This window comes from Notamacropus eugenii, chromosome 3 (assembly GCF_028372415.1).
Source record: "Notamacropus eugenii isolate mMacEug1 chromosome 3, mMacEug1.pri_v2, whole genome shotgun sequence".
NCBI lineage: Eukaryota > Metazoa > Chordata > Mammalia > Diprotodontia > Macropodidae > Notamacropus > Notamacropus eugenii.
This window is the reverse complement of record NC_092874.1, coordinates 193,513,875-193,540,860: the sequence shown is the minus strand read 5'-3', so window position 1 is coordinate 193,540,860 and position 26,986 is coordinate 193,513,875. Positions and strand designations below refer to the sequence as shown.

General features: G+C 41.0%; 1 protein-coding gene across 4 annotated transcripts in view; it reads left to right on the top strand.

The window, feature by feature from the left end:
• Positions 1-9,301, top strand: part of ANO2 (anoctamin 2) — a 578,869-nt gene extending 569,568 nt beyond the window's left edge. For all 4 annotated transcript variants that reach the window (XM_072653705.1, XM_072653706.1, XM_072653707.1 and 1 more), the window contains 2 exons: positions 2,926-3,031; positions 8,242-9,301. In XM_072653705.1, the coding sequence (XP_072509806.1) occupies positions 2,926-3,031; positions 8,242-8,586 (451 nt within the window). In that variant the 3' untranslated portion in view covers positions 8,587-9,301. The remainder of the gene's footprint in view (positions 1-2,925; positions 3,032-8,241) is intronic.
• The last annotated feature ends 17,685 nt before the right edge of the window (positions 9,302-26,986 follow it).

Below are 26,986 nucleotides of genomic sequence, written 5' to 3'. Positions count from 1 at the left end.
AAAGATTTAGACAAACAGCTGTGGTGAGTAGGTAGTGAACCAATTAGGAAGTGTACAAAAATTGCCTTACTATAGTGAGAGCCCAGTTGACAGCACACAATATACATTTGTAATGGACCCAGTCAACATAGTTTTATGAATTTCTCCAGTTTCACTGACCAGCCCATGGATAAGGGTGAAGGCAGTAGATGGCAGGTGTAATCTAAGACTTGGCAGGGCGCATTTGGCAATGAGAGAACAAGGAACTCTAGAAAGAAAAGGACAACGTAGAGTTGATCTAGTTTCACCAAAAGACCAAGAAGGATCATGGATAAGAATGTAGCCAGTGCAGGGCTGATGGTCTGAGAAAGAATCAAGGGTTGGAGAGATTGGAGGGTGGAGTGATGAACAGAATCATAGGGTTACAGGTTGCAAGGTAGAGGAAGAGGGGTAATGACAACAGATTATGTTCAGACAAGGGAATTTTATACATCATCCAATCTACTAAAAATTTATTAAGCACCTACTATGTGTCAGACACTATGCTAAGCTCTGGGGATACCATTAATAAAAAGAAGACAGTTCATAAACATGGAAGTGGAGTATTTGTACATAGTGGCAATATGAAGGGACCATCTGTTGGTAGCTGAGGAAGGGCGGAGGAGTAGGTCCTAGGAAGTGAGTACATTGGGGAACTAGAAGGTTAGAGTATTTGAGGATGAATCAATATGATTTTGAAGTCCCCTAGTATGAGGACAGAAATTGAGGAAGAGGAAAAGCCTGTGAGACAAGCTTGTCGATGAAAGAAGGATGTTGGTTGATAGATAAGTTACTAGAATATTGATTAGGTGAGTAAATATGGATTGAATGAACCTCAAAGGAGAAGTGATGAAGTGACAGGCGTAGAGGGAAAGTCTCGAAGTAGCAAAGAGATATTTCAACTACCCCACCATGAATAGTCAAGTAAGGGTACAGGTGAAACAGTGTAATCGATGCTGGAAAGAGAGGCCAGGGAAGCTTTATGATAATGGAGGGAATCACATCTTGGTGAATGCAAGAAGATAAAAGACATGAGAAAGGAAAAAGGAAGTGTGTTGTTTATGAAGCAGGCATTCCAAAATGTACACTGAAAGGGGTAGAAAGATTTAGAGTGGGATGTGAAGGAGTGGATGGAAACAGGGGAACAGGCAGTGGGAATGGAGAACAGAGCTTGAACACTGGCTCTCGGGTTCAGATCACTGGGTAGGGACAGTACGATGGGGTAGACATTTGTTAATCATTGAGAAACGAATTCAGGTAGGTTTTATCCAAGGGGTTTGACTTTGGAGTAGTGTCTTCCCAGGGCATCAGGGCTAAGATATTCCCTTCTTTCTCTAGCAAGTGTTTTCCTTCTTACCATGTAGATTCAGCCAAGGCAACTGGGAGAGGTGGAATTGTAGGAGGCTACCAAGGGTCCTGGAAGAGAATGTGATAGAATATATATAAAAATGATAATAATAATTGGTAACAACATTTATATTGCTTTTAAGCAATACAAGTTTGAAAAACACTTTACAAATATTTCATTTTATTGTCACTGAGAGATAGATGATTTTGCAGATGAAGAAACTAAGGCTGGGAGAGGTTTAGTGATTTGCCCAGCTTTGTAGTTTGCAAATGTCTGAAACTGAATTTGAACCCAGGTCTTTCTGGCTCAAAGGGTAGCACTCTATCCACCTAGATGCTTCTTCTATATTCCAGGAAGGCTGGAGCAAGAATTCTACCTTCTTTCCCTTCTTACACAGCAGAAAGTAAGTCAGGAAAGCAGCGTTCAAATCCTAGCTCCAATTCTTACTAGTTGTATTTGACCATAAGCAAATAACTATGCTTCTGAGAGCTTAATCCATATGTGATAATGGTCCCTTGGAGGATATGTAAATGGAGGGTTGTAATAGATGTTAGACCATGAAGTCCTTGTAATAACAATAAATGGGGATTGACGTGGTTAAGGAAAAAGTCCCATTTAAGACGATTCCTCTGAGTACCCAATATCCCTTTATGTGAGGTTGGTCAAGGAGATGTTGGCTCAGAATGTTCCTTTCATCAGGTTTATCCACATTATGAACCATTGCCTCAAAGGCAAATCTATATGTTAGGTGTAGGGGTATGGAAATTATGGTATATGTTTATAGACTCCTTTATTTATCCAGAAATTGTGTTTTAAGGACATGGTTATATCTTGTTGGTGGGCAAATCCAAGCAGAGTCAGTTTCTAGTCCTCCCCTCTGCCATGCTGAAATAGAGATGTCACTCATTTCTTGAAAGGGATCAAATCTCTTCCCATATCTCCATATCCAACAAGGATCTAAGTGCCTACCATAGTTTTCTTTATGATACATGAGGGAAGGACCCAATTAGGAAGTAAACAACAGAAATGAGATTTGGCCACTTTGGGCTGGCAATAGGGTCAGACATTATGGTCTTTTCCTCTCCTGAGGAGGAAGAAGGATAGGGGTAGGCCAGGAGCATATCTGGTTACTACCATCCCATGTCCACAATCTCCACAAGTCCTGGAGGAAGAAGAGGTTTAGGAGCCGAGAGATCTGATACATGTGCTCAGCCCTACCTGTTTTCCTTCTTTCCAGGTGACACACAAGGGGACAGAGACTATTCTTTCTTTGTGGAGTCTGACATCTCTATGACAGTTCTCTCCAAGAAGTAGCCAGGGAGCCATGGTTATGTATAAAATAAGAATAAGTTATATTCCCATGGCCTATCTCATTGTTCTTATGAATGTAGTACTACCTAAATGTGAGCTATTTCTTATTGCTCATTAAAGGCAAGTATTCCTGCAGGGCCTCACTGCTGTCTCTACTTAGGGGTTTCATCCAGAGAGATACTGCACTGAATTAATCCTCCACCCAATTCTTGTTCTAGCTTTAATCTTCACCTTTTCTCCCTGGACAGATTTAAGGATTACCGAGAGCCACCATGGGCCCCAAACCAATACGAATTTTCAAAGCAGTACTGGTCTGTCTTGTCTGCCCGTTTGGCTTTTGTCATCATCTTCCAGGTAAGTCAGCTGGGTGGATCAAATATAACCCTGATTCACTCCACCACCACCCCCACATCCCCCTTTCACTGTCTTCTCTCCTGCCCTTCCCCCATCAAGATCCAGAGTTTCACCTGAATTTAGGCTGGCCAAGTGGAAATTCAGCAGCCAGTATAAAGAAAATGAATAAAAAGAAAGAAAAAAATAGAAAAAAAATGTTGGCTGCCTTCCTTGTCATATTCGTGTGAGTCTCTGGGTCACAAGTCAGATGTCTCCTGAATCTTTAGTCAGAGGAGACAAGGAAGCATCAGGGAGGCTTTTCTGAAGGAAATAGACTTCCCAGAAAAAGAAGCAAGGGAAAAGGCCAAGTAATGAGGCAGATGTGGCCTGGTGGGAAACTATGGTTTCCCACTTAACACAAGGGAGAGCTAAAAATGGGGAGTAGGGGAGAGAAGCAGGGGGAAAAAAGATTCCCAACTCTTAACTCAGACAAATTACCTTTCTCTCTCACTAACCTGAGCAAAGAGCTATGTTCCTGACTCTTCACTTTTCCCTCCATTCCTTCATTTTGGTATTATTTTACTCCCTGAGACATCTGGTAGGAAGGGGCTATGAAAGGCAGATTTTGGCTGAATAGCAAACCTGAGCCCCTGATCCCTTATCTCTGACAATAGCTGTGGCTCCAGTTGCGATGCTGAGCCAGAGGGCCCCAGATTCCCACTCAGATCCGCAGCATCTGACAAGCAAAGAGGAGTGCAAGGGGCATATTCTTTTTTTCTATGGCTCCCTAAGGCTTTTGTACTCCCTGAAGGGGGGTCTCTGGAGGGCTCTAAGGTATCCCACGTACTCCCCCCTCAATATCCCTTCATCCTATAGACTAGAGAATCTAGTCTTTCACTCAAAGAAGACAACCATTCTTTCCACTAAAAGATGGTGAGATATATTTGAAAAAGTGCTCAGCCCCCCCTGCCCCCAAGACACTCCTAACTTTACCATGTCACATTTCTCTTATGTTACAAGCTGACTGTGAAATAACATTTCTCTAGTGCAGCCCCAGATTCCTAGAAGAAACAGATTACTTGTACAAGAGCTCACTGAACTGACAAGGTTTAGGTAGAGCAAACCCCAAGCATGGAATCACTGAGTCTCAGAACTGGAAGAACCATTAGGGAGGTTTTCACATCTGATACACACTAAAAATAGACCCTCTACTACAACCTTTCTGCAGCTGATTATTCAGGCTCTTTCTAAAAAGATTTTCTGTGAAAAGGAACCCCTTACCTCCCATTCTACTTTGAGACATTTCTGATCATCAGGGAGTTTTTCTGTGTATCAAGCCTCAATCTTCCTCTGTGTAACTTCCATTCAGTGCCCTTAGATCTATCCTGCCCTGTAGCTAGGCACAAAATGTCTGATCCCTCTTCCCCATGGCAGCCTTCAACTATTGAATATAATAATCATGTCCTATCCTGTTCTTCAGTCCCCTGCTCCTTTTCTTCTCTAGGGTAAACACTCAGTCTCTGTATGATATGATTGCCAGGTCCCTTGCCATCTTAGTTTATATCTTCCCAAAATGCAATTTCCAGGAATTAACACAGGAATGACCAGGACAGAGTGTAGTGGAACTGCCCCATGTTGTGGCCACTATGGCCTCCTCAAATTAAGTTGAAATTAACATTAGAATCTTTGACTTCAATATCACATCCTTGTCTAATATTGATCTTGTAGCCCACTAAGACCTCCATAACTTTTTCAGATGAATGATTATCTAGTTATATTTTCTAATCCTGTATTTGTAAAATTTAGGTTTTTTTTTAAACACAAGTATAGAACTTTACATTTAGGGTGGGGATAGGGATCATACCTGTGATTTCATTGATATAGGAAACTACCAAATGAGGAAATTCCCTCTACCATGCAAGTAAGCACCTTTTTTTTCCAACTAAGAACCTCAAAGCATCACCTAGAGCTCAAGTAACTTCTTCAGGGTCATGCAGCTAGTTTCAGAAGGAGATTTTCCTGACTTAGAGGCTAACCCTCTAGCAACTCCACTACTTCTTAGAACATTACATTTAATTCTATTAAATTTTTATCTTATTATTATTTTATTATTAATAAAGATAAATTAAATTTTATCTTATCCAAATGTGACCCATCATTTTAGCTTGTCAAGAACTTTTTAGTTCCTAACACTCTTGTAAAAAACGTAAGCTATTCTTTCAAATTTTGTATCACATGTTTATGTATCATCTGTGCCTTTATCCAAATCACTGACAAAAATGTTGAACAACATAATAAAATCAAAGGTAGATCCCTAGAACACTCTATTATAGACTTTCTTCCAAGTTGACATTGATTCATTAATGGAATTCTTTGGGTTCAGTCATTTAACCACATCCAAATCTAGATATAACTGTATAATCACATCACCCAAGTTGCCCCCATCTTTTCCATGAAGACAGCATGAGAGACTATCAGGTGCTTTGATAAACTCTAGATAAGTTCTATTACCTGCATTTCTCTGAAATGAGGTTAGTCTTGCATGACCTGCCTTGATAAAATTTTCTCTTAGTGATCACTACATTTTCTAAATGCTTTATATCTTTTTAATAATACATTCTACAATTCTAACAGTAATCAATGTCAAGCTCACTTACTAGAGTTTGCAAGTTATAGTCTATTATTTTTTAAATAAGACAATATTTGTGCTTGTGCAGTATTCTAGAACCTCTCTGATACGTTTGAAAGATTACTAACTGTAGCTTATTAATTTAATTATATCTGCCAGTTCTTTCAGTAAACTGGGTCTGGTGGAACAACTCAGCAGGAGCAATTAACTGATCTGTTACTATCTCCTTGCTTACATTGGGTGCCAACTTACTGTTGACCAATTTTTGTTTGGTTCTTTTTAATTGAAAGATCTCCCATCCCTAGGAGAAAACACATAAGCAAAATAAATATTAAGCAGTTCTGCCTTCTCGTACCTATTATTAACATTCTGTGTACCACCAGCAGAAGGCATATCCCTTCTTTGATCTTCTCCTGCCTCAAAGAACTTAAAATGCCACTTTTGTTCATTGCCTGCCTCAAACTCTCTGGTAGACAAGATGGAGAAATGTAAAAATATTCTGCTCCTATTATTTATCTTAACTACCAGGCTAGTCATGACATGGCAAAAAAGCATGGCCTGTTCTTGATGTAGTGCTGGTTTCTGGTGAGCACTGCTTGCCTTTCTGACGACCCCCAAATCAGTCCTTTGAATAATGTGTTTTACAGTTTTTTGAGGACTCACAGTTCTACTCATTGGCCCATAATTTCTAGACTCCTCCCCTGTTTTGAAAATTATGATATTTAACCTTTATTTCAATACCTGAAGATGTAATTATTTTGGGTAGGGTGACCATCGAGGCAGCTAATTGATACCTTACAATGAATTTCTACTCCTTAATAACCATTTTTTGTTCTACATTTCCAAGAACAAAGATCATTCTCCCTGGAAGACAAAAGAGAAGCAAAATAAGTGTTGAGTATTTCTGCCTTCTTACCTTCATCCATTATCATTTTCTCCAAAATAGCTTTTTTTTTTTTTAAAGCCATCTTGTTTTGGCTTTAGTATCCATCAACCATAGCTCATTCTTAGTATTATCATTTATGATCCTATTCTTACATGTCTGTCCTCAGTAATTTACCTTTTCTTCCACTCCCTATATCCATTTATTTTTTTTGAATCAGATTTGGTTGATGAGTTCCCCTTACACTCAAATTGGTCTTTGGGGTTTCTGCTTGTTACTGCTGACATTTCATTTCTGAGTACTCCTCAGCTTTCTTAGATAACCGTACCCTGTGAAATATGAGACCATTAGACCCTTGAGGCATAAGAAAGATATTAGAATCATAAGACTTACAGCATTTTAAAGGTAGAAAAAGGCCCCAAGATAACAGAATTTGAGACTCCATCACTGGCTTTCATCACTGTTCACTAGGGAAGACAAGACAGAGAAATATACCTCACAAGATTATTTTTAGGAAAGAAGTTTGTTTAAAAAATTTCCTGTGTTTTTGGCCTGGATCTATGATTTAACTCCTACAGAGTACATAACTTGTATATATGATACGGTTCAGTACCTGTTCTGCAACTAAATATCTTAGAGAATGTGGTGAGAGTCCAAGGTGTTCAGAGGTCACAGAGTTAAGAGGTGTCAAAGTACTTTAAGAATTATAGAAGTGTGAGTTACTCTTATTGCTCTGCATTTAATAAAAAAAATGTAAACAAAGTTGTTGAAAGAGTTTTTTGGGGGAAAGGTGGGTAGATAATTATACTGACAGAAGAGTGACTTGATGAAGGGTAGAAAAGTCTAGAGTAAGGGACATTGACCTTAGAATCACAAGACTTGCAATCAAATCTTTGCTTAGTTCTAGGACCACAAGCAATCCTCTTGGAACCTTAGCTTTCTTATCTGTAAAGTGGAAACAATAATACCTGTTCTACCTAGTTGAAATGGTGAAGGTGCTTTGTAACCTCCTAACAGCTGTGTAAGCATTGTAATTGTTACAAAGTTTTCCCTCTAAAGATCTGAAGCAATATGCAGGTGGGAGATTATACCGTATGTGGTCCTAGACTGAGGTTAAGAGATAAGAGAGAAGGGAGATTAATGGGATGTCACAAAAAGTCCAGCTTGGGTAGTATAGTTGGTACCTGGCCAGGGTATTATGAAAGATGAAAGAGTAAGGCGACCACCAATAGGTGGTAATCCTCAAAGATCATAAGGCAATGGTGGGCAACAGTAAGTCATCTTAGAAAGGTGAAAGAAATAACACTATGCACATGCCCAGCAGCAGGAGCACAGAACATTTTGAAGTAGGCAGAGGCAGCAAGGAAGATGTTTGAAAGGACCAGTAAAAGAAGAAGTGTGTAGGAATTACAAAAATAGGGGGATTAGAAAAACTGTGCTGCAAAGAAGGAAGCAGCTAACCTCCTATTAATACTGCAGGACTTATGTGTAGAAGGGGTAGGATATCAAAGATCATCCCTCACTTTAGGGATAAGGAAAGAAGCCTGGAGAGGGAAAGTGCCAGATAAGGTCACATAGCTGGGGAATGTCAGACCTAAGACTCAGTTTGGGTCTGCTGACCCAGAGTCCAATTTGCCCTTCCCACTACACTATTTAAAACCTGCCAGTGTTCACTTTATGCTGTCTGTTTTCCCCCAACTCCTTTCTTGCCTTGGGCAGAACCTTGTGATGTTCCTCAGCGTCCTTGTGGACTGGATGATCCCAGACATTCCCAAGGACATCAGTGATCAGATCAAAAAAGAGAAGAGCCTGCTGGTGGACTTCTTCCTGAAAGAGGAGAATGAGAAATTGAAGATGACGGACTCTTCCCAGAGAAGCCAGAGCCAGGGAGAGCGTGGCAGTCCCAAGAGCCCCACTCGCAGCACTCGCCACTCCAGCCGCCTCTCCAGTTGCCGCTCCAGCCGCCACTCCAGCCCTCACGTGAGCCCCCACACCAGCCAGAGTCAGAGGAGGAGTCAGAGGGGCAGTCATGTGTCATCCACCTCCCAGCACACCGTCGTGTGATGCTTAGAGGTAACCGGGCAGACACAAATGTGGAGGACCCACCGCTAGAGAGACTGACACACACTCACACATCAGAGCACACAGATTTTCTACATAGAGGTGTGTGGGGGTAGATGTGTGCTTCTGCCCATATTTTTCCTGTCTCATAGGATCTTGAAACTAAAAAGCAAGAGAGAAAACTCGAGAGAGAAAAGGAGAGACAAACATGCTGCTGCTTCTCAAGAACATGAAACTTAAATTTCTTTCAGACCCTCTTGAGACTGGTAACATTTATGAGCTGATCAGGCTAACAGCAATGATCTCTCCCCACAGAGTTCCAGAGTTCTAAGATCATAGGAACCTTTCTCTCCTTCCCCTCCACCCAAGTCCTCTCTCAGATACCAAAACCTTTTGCTTAGCAGGAACCCAGAAAGTAATGGGGCCATAAAAGAAGACCAGTAAAAGCTTTATGCTATCCCTGATAGCACTGCCCAGATGTCCCTATTTTCCTTTTCCCTCACCCCAAGCTTTTGCCCTAAGACCATCGCCATCTCACACAACTTTCCTTGTTCCCCCCCATCCACTACAATTGTTATGGGTCTTACTGTTACAGGTAACCTAGACATGTGGAGGTGAGAATGCAAAACCATTTAATTGAGATTACCCAAATTGTATGCTAAACCATCATCTTATCATGGTACAGGTTGAAAATAATAAAATAAAAGTCTTCATAAAAGGTGTGTTTATGTTTCTTACCTGCTTCCTTCACATAAAAAAATACAGGCATATCTTCCCCAATGTCATTAACTGGCTTGACAAAAATACAAAAAAAGCACATTAAAGTGAAAAACATGGAGGGTGGTTGATGGAATGACATTATAGTGGAGGTGTACTTTTTCAGTCTACATGAAGGATCAGTGGCCTTGGAGAGACAGCATGGTACAGAGGACTTAGAATTAGGAGAGCCCCGCCATGGTCACATGTAGGGAGGTTTCATGTAGGGAAAAATTGTCTTGCAATTAGAACTTTCCCAAAGTGGAATGAGCTGCCTCAGAAGCATGGGAGATCTTGAAACAAGTACTGAATAACAACTTTGGGGAATGTTGCAGTGAAGAGTCCTGTGTGGGCAAGAGTTGGACTAAATGACATCGGAAGTACCTTCAGACCTAGAGATTCTGAGGTTCAAATCCCAGATGCAGCATTTCTTAATAGTGTAATCATAATCACAACAATGAATTTCTCTAATCTTCCTTTTTCTCAACTGTAAAACAGGGAAAGGCAGCTAGGTGACTCTATCAAGCCAGAAAGATCCGAGTTCTGGGTGACCCTGGGCAATTCACTTAATCCTGTTTGTCTCAGGTGAGGAACATCTGTAAAATGAGCTGGAGAAGGAAATGGCAAATCACTCCAGTATCTGTGCCAAGAAAACCCCAAGTAGGGTCACAAAGAATCAGACACAACTCAACAATAATAAAACAGGATTAAAAACACCTCCACTAGGTTGTTATAGGTAAAATGTGTTGGCAGCTCCACGATGGGATAAAATTATTGTTATTGAGAAATAACACAGGTTTGAGCAGGCAGGACATGTTGAAGGGAAAATGGAAACATGGATGGCTCATAATAAATTGAGGAGTTAGAGGGAACTTACAAGTTAAAACCTCTTCTTTCCTGATACTTTCTGTTATTGAAGGTACTCCAGCTTCTGGCAGTGACTCCAATCAGTAGCTTCTGGAGGCCCTCAGAGAGCTACCCCATGCATTCAAGGTGTGCTGAGGGTCTGCACTTACACAAGAGAAAGAAAAAAAATAGCACATGCATCCCCACCGATGGGACCCAGTGGGACCACAGGACCCAAATCAAAGGCATTTTAATGAAAAAGCATACCAAGAGAAATAGCCATAAAAGCATTCCCTGCCAAACTGAAAACATATTTTCCCTCAAATATTTTATATTTGTATATGTCATATTATATATAAACATATGTACATATAAATATACGGAGCTATATAAACCTAGAACATTTATAATTTTCAGGTATTTTTGATACAATATTATTACTCACCCTTGCCCTCCATGAAAACTCCTAGAAAACACACATGGGTGAGTACACGTACCCAGAACACAAGTGGCCACATATGTAGAAGGACACTTCATGGCCTTACAGGGTCACAGATGTTCTCTGGTGATGTTCCACCAGGCCTGTTACCTTCTGGTCTTGGTGTATAGACTCTGTTGGGAATGATTCCATTGGGGACAAAGTAATGGAGCTTTCTGCTTCTGGGTTCAGTTTGAGATTTTGGCTCATAAAGGTCATAAGAATAGTGGGTCTACATCTCTTAAGCTTTAACTCTTTTAGGATTTAAGTCTCCTTAGGAAGCTTTTCCTTTTGTTGAACTTTCCTGAATCTTCTACCCATTGACCCTTTCTGCCCTCTGTGGCCAAAATGAATAAATCTGTGCCCTCCTCCACAAGTAGAGGCTGGTCCTTTGTATTTGGCATTGGGGTAGAAAAGTATATTGGAGTCAAGTCTACCAGCAATTCTTAAGTATCTATTATGTGCTAGGTATTGTACTGTACTAAGCACAGAAGATACAAAGCAAAAAAAAAATAATCCTTGCCCTCAAGAAGCATACACTTTTAATGGGGGTGGGGGTGGAGGGAAAACATGCAAACAACTTTGTACAAACAAGGTATTTATAGGATAAATCAAATATAATCACAAAGGCCGTAGCATTAAGGGGGACTGGAAAAGGCTTCTTGCAGAGGTGGGATTTTAGCTAAGACTTCAGGGAAGTCAGTATGTGGAGAATAGGAGATAGAGTATTGCATCATGGGGAATAGTCAGTAAAAACACACAGAATGAGAAGATGGAATGTCATGGTCCCACAGGACATACATATTTGTACAGTCAAACCCATTCTCTCCTCTATTCGTGCCCATGTAATCATCATAATAGTTTGTAATTAAACTACATAGTTCATAAAACTTATGATTACAATAACCCTTTGAAGTAGGTACTTAGGGTTAATTTTGTTCTTGTCTGAATATATGATTTCATGGGTGAAAGACCTTTCAGTGTGGAAACTCCTTCCACCAATACAGGTTGACAACTGTTCTGTAACCTGTCATATTAGAGAGTTGCTTGAGAGGTTAAGGCACTGCTCATGTTAACCCAGCTTGTTAATCCCCAAGAGAGCAGTCCTTCTAACAGATCTGTTACCTAAATTTGGGGTCCTTTGATGGATGGATGCCTCCTTCAGGGTGGGCTTCCTATTCCTAAACTACTTCATAGACGCAATGACTTTCCTTTGATATCCATCCATTAATGACTACTCCTTCAATCTAGTCATTCAACTAGTTCCATCCACTTAAGTACACTATTATCTGACCAATATCTCTCTACATAATCTATAGGAATAGCATTTTTTTTAAAAAAATGCAAACTCTTTATACTATTCCTCTAATTTATCATCATAGTAAATTGGTAAAATAAGGAAATAAGATGTCTGGCATGGCTAAAAGCCAATGCTGGCTTTTAATGATCACCACTTCCCTTTCGTGGTTTCAGAAACCATCCTTTCGATAACATCTCCTAGAATTTTGCTAATAATAGAAGTCAAGTTCCCTGGCCTATAGTTTGCAGACTTTTCCCTCTTTTTTTGAAAATCAGAACAACATGTTCCCTTTTTGTGGCACTTCTCCCATTCTCCACAGTCTCAATGATCACTAACTGGATCAGTAAATACATATGCGAATTCTTTCAGGGCCCTGTGATGTAGGCCATCTGAATCTGTTGGAAGAACCCACCAGGGGAAGTTAGCTATTCCTTATCTCCTCACTCATTTTGGTTTTCAAATCTTTGTAAACATTTTTTCCCCTCTCTTTTACAGACCAGAGATAGTTTTCCTTTAAAGAATAAATAATAGCAAATTAGGTACTTAGTAGTTCTGCCTTCTCTTTAGTGCCCTGCATCTATTGGCCAGTGGTGCCTATATCTTGTTGATCATCTTTAACCAGCATAATATACAAAGTCCTTTTTCCTCTCCTCAGCACTCTTTATCACATAGCTCATTTGGAGCGTTAGAATTTCTCACATTATTGTTACAGGACCATGGCACACTTTTTCTACTTATCCACAGTTACCTGCTCATGCTTCTGTCTTCTGTGTCTTTAAAAACTAAGATGATCAGTCATTTCTCTAAACATCCACACTCATTTCTTTAGAGAGCCCCTATCCTTTCTCTTTTTTCCCCCAAATAATTTTTATTCATGTTTTCAGAATTTCTTTCTTGAGAACTTCTTATCCTTCTTGTGCTGGGTTGAATTCCCCTAAAGCATGAGATTCTGCTTCATCTTTCTTTGATATCTCTGGAAGTTGTTTCCCCAATATCTAGGATTCTCATTAAACTATATATTCAGCTTTCCTCTCCTCTGTTGCGAATTCAGAGATGAAGTTGTTGCTCTCCTTTCCTCTTCCCTATCAGAACAGAGATCAGAGTGAATAGGCACGGAATACATGTGTGATTTTTTTTAGGGGGATGGAAAGGTCAAACCAGAGACAGGAAATTAAAAAAAAAATCAGGGATTGGACTGTTTTCCTAATGGTGACTCCTATCCCTGCATTTCCAAGTTGATTTTAGATAGTTCAAATAAGGGCTGGGGACAAATTGTCATCCTTGTATTGCCAGTGTATATTAACTAACTTCCTCCTTTTCTTGACACCCTCTTTTTCTAATCCCACACACCCACTGATTCCTATCTCAGATTCTATTTCCCCTCCAAAGTTTACCCTTCATCTCCACCTCACTTCAGATCTATGGAGATCCCTGCTCTTCAATACAGCATATATCCAGTAACCACAAACATCAGATTAGAAAATATAGAGGTATTTAGCTGGAGGCATGTGCCTATATATGCGCAAGTCTCTTCCCCTTCACCTACCCCCCCCCCCATAATAAAAGAATATAAGTTCCTTAAGTACAGGTACTATTTGATTTTTAACTTTGGATTCCCAATGCCTGGTATCGTTCTTAATGTCCTTATTAAATGTTTGTTGATTGAGTGATAAACATTTTTGCTTTGACTACTCTCCAGTCTCTCCTCTAAGGATCTAGGAAAAGAGAAGAAATAGCAATAACTTGAGACCCTAGGCACTCTACTTAGCAGCCTGACTTTAAAGTGGGAAGACCCCTGACCTCTCATGCAGCCCTAGGCTAGCTTTATGTGTCAACCCAACTCCAGAAAATTCCTTGGATCTGTAATCAGTGTGAAGAGTGGGATAGAGAGCTGTACTTTGGGGACATCTTTTAGATAATTATTTAGAAATATTAGATAATTTAGATAATTAACCAATACACCTAGATGAAGTTGACAGTTGTTCATGTGATATGATTTAAGGGGAACTAGGAAAGAAGCAACCAAAAAAAAAAAGCGTCTCCTTAAACCTAGGATCACAGATGCTGACATTATACCCCTAGGAATTGCATTCCTGTGAGGTAAACATTGAATAACTATTGGAATTTACATTAAACTTTTCTTATAAAATTCTTGTTAGTCAGGCAATACAAGCATTATTATTCCTTTTTCACAGATGAGGAAACAGACTCACAGAGGTCAAAGTGTCTTTGTCATGGTTACATAATTAGCTGAGGTTCTAGATCAGGCTTTCAGCTATAACCCTGAGTTGGGGTTAATACCACAAACCATTAGCACTTTAGTATAAAGAAGCTGATCAGATCTTTCTCCTTTGCTGGGACATGGTTGAGCTGCTACTCCTTGATCATTACCAAGACTGTTAGAACTGAAAAGAACCTCAAAAAAACCTCTAATCCAACCACCTAATTTTACAGATTAGAAAAATGAAGCACAGAGAATACAAAGAACTCTTCCAAGGTCACACTGACCTTGAATCTTAACTAAACCAGAATTTAGTATCCTTAATCTCCCCAGCCAGGCTGCAAATTAACCAAGAATTTGTCTGCTAATCTCTTTGGTAAAATTCAAGTTTCCAATACTGTAGTCCAAGCTTTTTGAAATGTGAACTTCTGAAGTATCCGTCATCAGGACAAGTATCATCATCCTTAGATGAAGATGATTTTATTCAAATGAGAGAATTAAAGCCCAGAGACATGAAGTAATTTGATAATACAACAATTTAGCAACAAAGCTCAGCCTAGAAACCTCCAGTCCAGTCCAGTCAGTCAAGAAACATTTATCAAGCACCTGCTACATGCCAAGTACCATGTGCTAAGAGCTAGGGATACAAAAACAGGCAAAAATTGTGCCTGCCCTCAAGGAGATTACAATTTAATGGAGAAGATAGCCTGCAAACAACAAGCTACATACAAGATAAATTGGAATTAATCAAAAGAAAGAAGGTCTTAAAATTAAGAGGAATTGGGAAAGGTTTCCTAGAGAAGATGGGAACCCAGGAGATGTTGAAGAGGAGGAGGAGAATTAATGAGTGACAATGAGTGAAAATTCCTGATGAAAAGAGAGGGAACACCTTGTTCAAGGAGGAATAAGGAGGCCAGTGTCCCTGGATTGAAGAATACGTAAGGGGAAAAGGCGGTAAAAGAAATAAGAAACTTGGAAAGTCAGTAGGGTGGGGTGATTAAGTTATGAAGGGCTTTGAATGCAAACAGAGGACATTATTTTTTATTCTGGATGTGATACAGAGCCACTGGAGTGTATTGAAGAGGGGGTGGTATGTGTGTGACATGACTAGACTTGTGCTTTAAGAAGATCATTTTGGTAGCTAAATGGAGGGTAGGCTAGAGAAGGGTGAGATCTGTGGGAGGCAAACTAACCAACACATTATTGCAATAGTCCATTTTCCATAGCTAAGCCATTAGTCAGAGCCTTTCTACCTTGACAGAACTTGCCAAAGCTTGTGGCTCTCTGGCACCAACTTCAAGACCCCAAGGTTATTTCCATCACACAAAGATTGTGGAGTAGGACTATTTTTTAGAAAATTAAAATTATTTTTCTCTTTTTCCCCCCAAAATGGGACTTCAGTAGAGTCACACACAGTAGATCATTTTGCGAAATGGTGGTTATGTTGATGAGAATCAAATCATCATCTCATCTTAGAGGACAATGGAACTTCAGAGAAACAAAGGCCCTGACTCCACAGGTACCAGAAGCTAACTCATTCCAGGCAGATATAGGCTTTCAGAGAACATTTCGTTACTTACCACCTTCACCCTTACTTTGCCACCACCTTCAGCATTTCTAACTTATACCCCCTTTGTTGCACTTCTAGGCCCTTTCCTCTTACTGCACTTTTCCCATCAAATTGGCAAGGAAACCCATAGTCATAATACCAATGATCCCATAGTCTCATTTCCCCTCTCAATTCACCTTCAAGGCCAAAGATGAGAGAAACCCAGGCAGCATAATCAAAAGTGGCCAAGGTAATTGTTCTCCAAGACATGGAGAACTCCTAGTGTGTCACACGGATCTTCCCACTGCCCATCAGAGCTCTAGAAGTGATAAGTGCCAGCAGAGGGAGCCAGAAAGCAAGATCCATCATTCAGGATGTGCCATGTGTTTCACAAAGGAAAGCAGATGTTTCCTCAGGATGGAACCATGTTCACACATCTGGCAAACCTCCTGCATCCTCTCTCTCTCTCCCTCCTTCCTTTGCCCCCAGCACCCACCCCTTGTTTCTACAAACCTAAGCAGCTGGGAGATGAAGAAGCCCTCGAAAGCAGTGGATGGAAGATTTAAACAGAAATCTTTCATGCTTAGTCCACCCTGACGTACACTTCCTCACTCCGCTCCCCTCCCCATCCCAAATTTGGTTGAAAGAAATTTTCAGAAAGATTTTGTTAAGGAACCTGCTTCTACTTGGGGCTTTCTCACACCTCAGGGTAGCTTAAACATTTAGGAAGGAACAACAGTGCTAAAACCAGGCCTGACATTTAATGAACCAACTCGTACTTATTCCACATGAGTTACAGGAACCTTAGCATTTTATTGCCTCTGCCTTCCTCTGGTGATCTGTAGGCCTCACTAGATCAAGGAGCAAAAAGATTGAAGTTTCTCAGCCAGTATGTCTGTCTCTATTAGCAGGGAAGCCACAAACCCTTGAGGCAAAGAGGCATTTTCTTGACATGGAGACATACCTTGGATCCTACATCATAACCAACTTGTAGTTTGATCATAGCAGAATGGACTCCACTTGGCCTGTGGCATATTTCTCAGAGAAACATGTGTCAGTTTCTATCAGGAACCACATATACTAAAGTCCAAATGAAGTTGCCAGTTGGAAAACAGACATGGAGCCCTGAACATAGGCCTCTGTATTACTCAGCACCATAACCACAAGTCTTCATTCTTTTCAATGAGAAGCAACATAGCGTATTAAAGAGACTGGGCTTTAGAAGTCAGAAGATAAAACTACAAATTCTTTCTTAGCTGGGTAACTTTGGGCAAGTCATTTAGTTTTTTTCATCTTGTGCCATCTACCTCACATACTTGTCGAAAGTGTTTTGTAAACCATAAAAGGCTAAAGAAATACTCATTCTTGTTATTGTAACCCCAGGGGGTTACACCCTACCAACTTGAATGGTCAGTTTCCTAGACATGACAGGCCCAGGCTCAAGTTACTTTGTGGGTCTGTATCTACTCAAAACTGTATCTCATGAGTCCCTACCAGTGTACTTATTTTTCCTTAATCAGACAGAGAACACATTTAGTTTAAAGCAAAGGGAATAGAAAATGAGTGAGGGTCAAGCTTATTCTTTGGCATTTAATCTGAGTAGAGAAACACTCAAGCCTCCATATCCCCTATATCAAGGAGGATTAGGATACTCACCCTTGGGATCCGTGCAGGAGAAAAGTATGTACCACAACAATAGAAAGGCTGAAGGGACAAAGTGAGAAAGCCAGAGGTAAGCAACTGAAAATAGAAGATGGATTGGTTAAGCCCAGATACCTCTGGAGGAGAAGTAAGGCTGGTGACCTTGCATAGCCTTCCCTTACTCAAAACAAAGTCAAGTGCAAGTCATGTTATCATTTCTCTGAGGCATGGACTTCTTTGGCAACGAAGGATGAACACAGCAATCTGTGAGTAGATGCAGGTGCCTGAAAGGGGACCCAGCCAGCTGGGTAACTCAGCGCCTCCTCTCTTGTCTGTCTCCCCCTCCCCTTCCTTCTCCTCTCTAAAGAAAGGTAAATTTGGATGGCCGGAAGATGCCTAGTTAACTTGGGTTTTACTGGCTAGATTCCTCTCCTCCTCTCCCCTCCCCTCCTCTCTTCTCCCTTCCCAAAACCTTAAACCTTACTGCACTCTGAAGGTTAAGCTGAGAAGTTTTGAGCCACAGTAGATCTACAGTTTAGAAAGTGTCCTCTCTAAGTCTGGCACCAGTATGGTAAGCCTCCTGCAGTAGGGGTCCACAAGGCTGCCTAAGGAGTGACAAACCAGACCAGATCGGAAGCAGTAGATCAAAGCTTCCATGCAGATCAGCAGTGGAATGGAGCCTGTGAGTGGTTGCTGCACTTCCAGTCTAGCAAGATAAGGAAACTCAGTCTCAAATACAGAAAAGAAAAACTAACTTTTAGAAAGAAAAGACTGAATAATAAAACCAATCCCCTTGTGTTTGTAGGCTATTTTTTTAAATGAAAAAATAGATTAAGGGAGAAAGAATAAAAAAGGGATCATCAAGTGAGGCAATGTGGAAGAAGAGAAAAAAAAAAACTGGATTTGTGTTCAGAGGCCTTGGCTTTACATCCTGACTCTCATTTTCAACTGGTACGACTTTGAACAAGTCATTTAGCCTCTGTTGGTATCATTTTCCCCATTTGTTAAATGAGGAGTCAGATTAGATGGTCTTTAGGGTCTATTCTAATTCTAAATCCTATTTTTAAAAAGGTCTAAAGGGTTAAAATTTAAGGGAATCATAAAAAATATGAGGAAAGGAAGGAGGAAGAACTGGTTAGTGTTATGTAGGGTAAATCCCATACACCTTTATTAGCAAATGTTTATCCTGAGTGGGGATGAGGGAAGAATAACACATAAGAACGTCACTTGCACAGGGAAGATTTATAAAAGAAAATATATTTGTTCAACAAATACTAATTAGGTGCTTTTAGGGCACAGTGCTAGTTGGTAATAAAGATGCAAATTTAGATAACTTTAATTCCTGCACTAACAGAATTTATAATCCACTAGATGCCACATTCACATTGCTTAAGCATTATTATTTCAACCACAAGATGTTGCTGCTAGCCACTAACTTGATCCTATTTAACAAGAAGGATCAGAATATGGAAATCCCATACTCACTTTGATAGTCATGTGCTTTACTGTGCTGTTGTGAGCACAGGTTCTTAGAAAGTAGATGATCTATGCCCAAGCTCCTCCTCTTCTGGATAGCTTTGAGAAACTCCTAAATCTAAGAGAGCGTGACTAATGTGAATTTACTCACTCAGAACCAGGTCTGAGCCCCCCATTGCACAGGAAAATGACATCCCACCCTAACGTTCTGAAGTTCCACTGTAGTACCTGACTCAGATGCTATGTCATGACTTCCTAGTGCATACTAGCCTAAACCTGGAAGTTCAATGGAAGGAGTAAAGGAATTGAAACAATTTGTTTCTATGAATGTAAAATTTACGAAGTGATTTCCTCATGACAACTTTGCGCATAGGCAAAGTTATTTTTGTGCTACATACCTCCTGACAGAACATAGCTATGCCCTCCAGATATTCTTAAAATCAATGCAAATATTTGATAAATACCATTTGGTAAGTGAGATTCTCAATGAAAAATATATGAGGGAAGCTTTAATTTCCATGCCACTTCCCAATTCTCACTGAAGACTTATTAGATTTGTTTTTTTCCATTTTTCGTCTTCAGCTAACATGCCTTGGCTTTTAAAACAAATATTTTTCTTTGACGATGAATAACTATGTAGTGGTTTGGCTTTTTTAAGCTTTGAATGGACTCCATCAAAAACATATCAAGTGATGCCCAAGTATTAGTTTCAGTCACTAGGCAATGATTTTGAGAAAAAGCATTAATCTAAACTAATTTTTCATGGTTTCTGTGGTTTCCTTGAATTGTGCCTTAAAAATATCAACCAAAGAAAGCCTTATTGTGATCTTGGGCTGAAATTTTCTGTCATAAAGAATGAAATCCACTCATGAGTAATCATTATGTTTTCCTTTGATGTGTGTATATATGCATATGTATATATATATATATATATATATATATATATATATATATATATATATATATATATATATATATGTGTGTGTGTGTGTGTGTGTGTACATAAATATACATACATACATACAATGAGTGCTCATGACATGAGGTTCAAAATGGCAGAGTCTAACCCCACCCACCCTCCTATCTATACCATATACCTCCTATTCATGATGACTTCCATTTCCCATTAAGAATGATGCATTAAGGGGGTGGAGCCAAGATGGCGGAGTAGAAAGACGCACATACACATAGCTCCGAACCCACAACCCACAGATCGGCTACAGGGGAGTAAATCACGGCGAATTCTGCACCCAGAGGCCACGGAATATTGGAGCGAGGGAGATTTCTGTTCCGGAGGGACCTGCAAACCTCTCGCGGGGGGTCCTTCACGCTGCAGACTGGGTGCTGGGACTGGGAGCTGAGGGCAGCCCTGCCGCAGCCACGACACCGTGAGGAAAAGATCCGAGCAGGCTTTGGGGATGGGATCTCCAGCGGCCACGCGGGTCCCTCCACCCACAGAGGGACCTGCAAACCTCTCACAAAAGGTCCGTCGCGCTGCAGACGCGGAGCCCAGCCCAGCCCAGACCTGCTGCGGCCACGGCACCGAGAGAAACAGACCCGAGCAGGCTTCAAGGACGGGATCTCCAGCGGCTGCACAAGTCCCTCCGCCCACAGGTGACGGGGGTCGGTAAGAGAGTCTCTTTGGCGGGTCGAGAGGGGAGTGGGGTGCCCCCATGATTTGGGCCCCCCCAGGAGGTAGAAGCTAAGAGGCGGCTGCAGACCTAGGCTCCCCAAGCGGGCGGGAGCCTGGATCCATTGTGGAAGGTCTGTGCATAAACCCCCTGAGGGAACTGAGCCCTGTGAGGTGGCCCTGCCCCGACCTGACCACCTGAACTTAATTCTCACACTGAATAGCAGCCCTGCCCCCGCCAAAAGCCCTAAGGCTGGAAGCAACATTTGAATCTCAGTCCCCAAACGTTGGCTGGGAGGACCAGGAGGCGAGGTGGGTGTGAGGAGAATATTCAGAGGTCAAGTCACTGGCTGGGAAAATGCCCAGAAAAGGGAAAAGAAATAAGACTATTGAAGGCTACTTTCTTGGAGAACAGACATTTCCTCCCTTCCTTTCTGATGAGGAAGAACAATGCTTACCATCAGGGAAAGACACAGAAATCAAGGTTTCTGGGTCCCAGCCCACCCAATGGGCTCAGGCCATGGAAGAGCTCAAAAAGAATTTTGAAAATCAAGTTAGAGAGGTGGAGGAAAAACTGGGAAGAGAAATGAGAGAGATGAAAGAAAAGCATGAACAGCAGATCAGCTCCCTGCTAAAGGAGAACCAAAAAAATGTTGAAGAAATTAACATCTTGAAAACTAGCCTAACTCAATTGTCAAAAGAGGTTCAAAAAGCCAATGAGGAGAAGAATGCTTTCAAAAGCAGAATTAGCCAAATGGAAAAGGAGATTCAAAAGCTCACTGAAGAAAATAGTTCTTTCAAAACGAGAATGGCACAGATGAAAGCTAAGGACTTTGCGAGAAAGCATGATATCACAGAACAAAGAGAGAAGAGTGGAAAAATGGAAGATAATGTGAAATATCTCACTGGAAAAACAACTGACCTGGAGAATAGATCCAGGAGAGACAATTTAAAAAGTATGGGCCTACCTGAAAGCCATGATCAGAAAAAGAGCCTAGACATCATCTTTCATGAAATTATCGAGGAAAACTGCCCTGAGGTTCTAGAACCAGAGGGCAAAATAAGTATTCAAGGAATCCACAGATCACCGCCTGAAAGAGATCCAAAAAGAGAAACTCCTAGGAACATTGTGGCCAATTTCTAGAGTTCCCAGGTCAAGGAGAAAATATTGCAAGCAGCTAGAAAGAAACAATTCAAGTATTGTGGAAATACAATCAGGATAACATAAGATCTAGCAGCCTCTACATTAAGGGATCGAAGGACATGCAAGAGGATATTCCAGAAGTCAAAGGAACTAGGACTAAAACCAAGAATCACCTACTCAGCAAAACTGAGTATAATACTTCAGGGGAAAAAATGGTCTTTCAATGAAATAGAGGATTTTCAAATTTTCTTGATGAAAAGACCAGAGCTGAAAAGAAAATTTGACTTTCAAACACAAGAATGAAGAGAACCATGAAAAGGTGAACAGCAAAGAGAAGTCATAAGGGACTTACTAAAGTTGAACTGTTTACATTCCTACATGGAAAGACAATATTTGTAACTCTTCAAACATTTCAGGATCTGGGTACTGGGTGGGATTACACACACACATGCACACATGCACACATACATAGAGACAGAGTGCACAGAGTGAATTGAAGAGGATGGGATCATATCTTAAAAAAAATGAAATCAAGCAGTGAGAGAGAAATATATTGGGAGGAGAAAGGGAGAAATTGAATAGGGCAAATTATCTCTCATAAAAGAGGCAAGCAAAAGACTCATTAGTGGAGGGATAAAGAGGGGAGGTGAGAGAAAAACATGAAGTTTACTCTTATCACATTCCACTAAAGGAAAGAATAAAATGCACACTCATTTTGGTATGAAAACCTATCTCACAATACAGGAAAGTGGGGGACAAGGGGACAAGCAGGGTGGGGGGGATGATAGAAGGGAGGGCATGGGGAGGAGAATGCAATTCGAGGTCGACACTCATGGGGAGGGATAGGATCAAAAGAGAATAGAAGTAATGGGGGACAGGATAGGATGGAGTGAAATATAGTTAGTCTTATACAACACAACTAGTATGGAAGTCATTTGCAAAACTACACAGATTTGGTCTATATTGAATTGCTTGCCTTCCAAGGGGAAGGGGTGGGGAGGGAGGGAGGTAAAGAAGTTGAAACTCAAAGTTTTAGGAACAACTGTAATGTTCTTACCACTAGGAAATAAGAAATACAGGTAAAGGGGTAAAGAAAGCTATCTGGCCCTACAGGACAAAAGAGAAGACGGAGACAAGGGCAGAGAGGGATGATAGAAGATAGAGCAGATTGGTCACAGGGGCAATTAGAATGCTTGGGTTTGGGGGGGGAAGGGATAAAAGGGGAGAAAATTTGTAACCCAAAATTTTGTGAAAATGAATGTTAAAAGTAAAAAATAAAAAATAAAAAAAAATAAAAAAAAAGAATGATTCATTAGCGGGCAGAGCCAAGATGGCAGAGTAGAAAGACACACATACGCTAGCTCTGAACCCACAGTCCATAAAATATCTGTAAAGAAGAACTCCCAACAAATTCTGGAGCAGCAGAAGACACAGAACAAAGGAGCAGATGAGATTTCTGTTCCAGAGAGCCCTGAAAACCTCTCGCAAAAAGTCCATCATTCTGCGGACCCGGAGCTGAGCCCAGGCCTGCCTTGGTAGTGTGGCACCTAGAGGAGTGGATCCGAGCAGGTTTCAGGGACAGGAATCTCCAGCAGCTGTGCAGGTCCCTCCACCCACGGGCCCCAAAGGTTGGTGAGAGGGTCTTCTCAGCTTGCCGAGAGGGGAGTGGGGTGCCCCCATAACTCAGGCCCCCTTAGGAGGTAGCAGAGGAGGCGGCAGCAGACAAGGGCTCCCCAAGCAGGCAGGAGCCAGGATCCATTGTTGAAGGTCTGTGCATAAACCCCCTGAGGGAACTGAGCCCTGTGAGGTGGCCCTGCCCTCACCTGAGCACCTGAACTTAATCTCACACTGACTAGCAGCCCCGCCCCCACCAAAAGCCCTGAGGCTGGGAAGCAGCATTTGAATCTCAGACCCCAAGCCCTGGCTGGGTGGATCTGGAGGCCAAGTGGGTGTGAAGAGAATATTCAAAAGTCAAGTCACTGGCTGGGAAAATGCCCAGAAAAGGGAAAAAAATAAGACTATAGAAGGTTACTTTCTTGGTGAACAGGTATTTCCTCCCTTCCTTTCTGATGAGGAAGAACAATGCTTACCATCAGGGAAAGACACAGAAGTCAAGGCTTCTGTATCCCAGCTCACTCAATGGGCTCAGGCCATGGAAGAGCTCAAAAAGAATTTTGAAAATCAAGTTAGAGAGGTGGAGGAAAAACTGGGAAGAGAAATGAGAGACAAGCAAGTAAAGCATGAAAAACAAGTAAACACCCTGCTAAAGGAGACCCAAAAAAATGCTGAAGAAAATAACACCTTGAAAATAGGCTAACTCAATTGGCAAAAGAGGTTCAAAAAGCCAATGAGGAGAAGAATGCTTTCAAAAGCAGAATCAGCCAAATGAAAAAGGAGGTTCAAAAGCTCACTGAAGAAAACAGTTCTTTCAAAACGAGAATGGAACAGATGGAGGCCAATGACTTTATGAGAAACCAAGAAATCACAAAACAAAACCAAAAGAATGAAAAAATGGAAGATAATGTGAAATATCTCATGGGAAAAACAACTGACCTGGAAAATAGATCCAGGAGAGACAATTTAAAAATTATGGGAGTACCTGAAAGCCATGATCAAAAAAAGAGCCTAGACATCATCTTTCATGAAATTATCAAGGACAACTGCCCTGAGATTCTAGAACCAGAGGGCAAAATAAGTATTCAAGGAATCCACCAATCACCGCCTGAAAGAGATCCAAAAATAGAAACTCCTAGGAACATTGTGGCCAAATTCCAGAGTTCCCAGGTCAAGGAGAAAATATTGCAAGCAGCTAGAAAGAAACAATTTAAGTATTGTGGAAATACAATCAGGATAGCACAAGATCTAGCAGCTTCTACATTAAGGGATCTAAGGGCATGGAATAGGATATTCCAGAAGTCAAAGGAACTAGGACTAAAACCAAGAATCACCTACCCAGCAAAACTGAATATAATACTTCAGGGGAAAAATTGGTCTTTCAATGAAATAGAGGACTTTCAAGCATTCTTGATGAAAAGACCAGAGCTGAAAAGAAAATTTGACTTTCAAACACAAGAATGAAGAGAACCATGAAAAGGTGAACAGCAAAGAGAAGTCATAAGGGACTTACTAAAGTTGAACTGTTTACATTCCTACATGGAAAGACAATATTTGTAACTCTTGAAACTATTCAGTATCTGGGTACCGGGTGGGATTACGTACACACACGTGCACATGCACATGCACACACACATAGAGACAGAGAGCACAGAGTGAATTGAAGAGGATGGGATCATATCTTAAAAAAATGAAATCAAGCAGTGAGAGAGAAATATATTGGGAGGAGAAAGGGAGAAATTGAATAGGGCAAATTATCTCTCATAAAAGAGGCAAGCAAAAGACTTATTAGTGGAGGGAAAAAGAGGGGAGGTGAGAGAAAACATGAAGTTTACTCTCATCACATTCCACTAAAGGCAGGAATAAAATGCACACTCATTTTAGTATGAAAACCTATCTTACAATACAGGAAAGTGGGCGAGAAGGGGATAAGCAGGGTGGGGGGGATGATGGAAGGGAGGGCATGAGGAGGAGGGAGCAATGTGAGGTTGACACTCATGGGGAGGGACAGGATTAAAAGAGAGAATAGAAGTAATGGGGGACAGGATAGGATGGAGGGAAATATAGTTAGTCTTATACAACACGACTATTCTGGAAGTCATTTGCAAAACTACACAGATTTGGCCTATATTGAATTGCTTGCCTTCCAAAGGGAAGGGGTGGGGAGGGAGGGAGGTAAAGAAGTTGGAACTCAAAGTGTTAGGATCAATTGTCGAGTAATGTTCTTGCCACTAGGAAATAAGAAATACAGGTAAAGGGGTAGAAAGTTATTTGGCCCTACAGGACAAAAGAGAAGATGGAGACAAAGACAGAGAGGGATGATAGAAGAGAGAGCAGATTGGTGATAGGGGCAATTAGATTGCTCGGTGTTTTGGGGTGGGGTGAGGGAACAAAAGGGGAGAAAATTTGGAACCCAAAATTTTGTGAAAATGAATGTTAAAAATTAACTAAATAAATAAATTTTAAAAAAAAGAAAGAAAGAATGATGCATTAAAATAAGAAAGATCAATTTAGTAGCAGAACAGTACATGATCTGAGAAACAGAACTAATTTTTATAGAACTAGATGAGGACTTCTGGGTCACATAAACAACAAAGTAGAGGACTATACTTTTTCTCTAATATTCATGACCTCTTGAACTTCTGTGAAACAAATAAATGTGCTAAAGACAATGCAACTTCATTAGTGTCCACGGTTTAGCACACCCAGAATTCAAAAAAAGGTAAAGCAAAATAAAACAACCAAAAAGGAACAATTGAAACTCATGATCTCACCTCCCAACCTACCAAAATCAAGGCTACATTAGCAGAATCAAAGATTTGATATATAAGATTACCAAAGTAAACCCTATTCTCACATGATGGTTTCCCACCACATCTTTTCATTACCATGCTCCAGACTGTGGAATATTGCCTGGATACTGAAATGGACGGACTGAAACAAGCACAGGCAAGAGTCAATTGAGAATTTGGGAGCGTCTTTATTAGCTGGTGGCTGTCTTCAGAAGAGGCAGCCCCGAACAAAGGTGTGTGTGCCTTTTAAGCATCTTAGCAATTCCCGGTACAGTCTTGCGGTTCCAATAGCACACATTTTTCACAGAACAGTTTTGACAGGGGTTCCTAGGTACTGCTAGGCAAGGGGGCACAACAGAGAGGGGGGTCCAGGCAGCTGCTAGGCAAAGGGGTACAACAGAGAGGGGGGGCCCAGGCAGCTGCTAGGCAAAAGGGTACAACAGAAAGTGTAGCCACTAACAGAAAGTGGCTAGTAGGCCCAACCCTGCGTAGAAACTCAACAGACATTTCTCAACCTAGGGGCTCCGGGGGAGGTGGGGAATAATGTCCACTTCAGATATGACAGCCAGGAGGCTGCAAAATGTTAGAAGAAGAAGCCTGACAGGGGCTAAAACTCCACAGCTAACCAGCATTGCAAAGCTCTGAATTGCTGATGTTGGGCCAATGGACTAAAAAATAGATGGAGTGAGAAAGAACAGGACAATACATATGGGGAGAGGGGCGTACTGTGTGACACTCCACTAAGACTGAGGGAAAGAGGACAATATCCACCTGGAGTCAGTTCTAATCACCCAAAAGTCAGTTGAGGCAGAGACTTAGGCTGGTGAACCATGAACTGTTCAACATGAAAGAAGGCTGAGTAACTGAGATCCATCCCTGAAGGAAACCAAATTCAGAGGGGAGGGAGTCAGAAAGTGACTAGAAGAAAAACAGGAAAAAAAAAAAGACTAAAATTA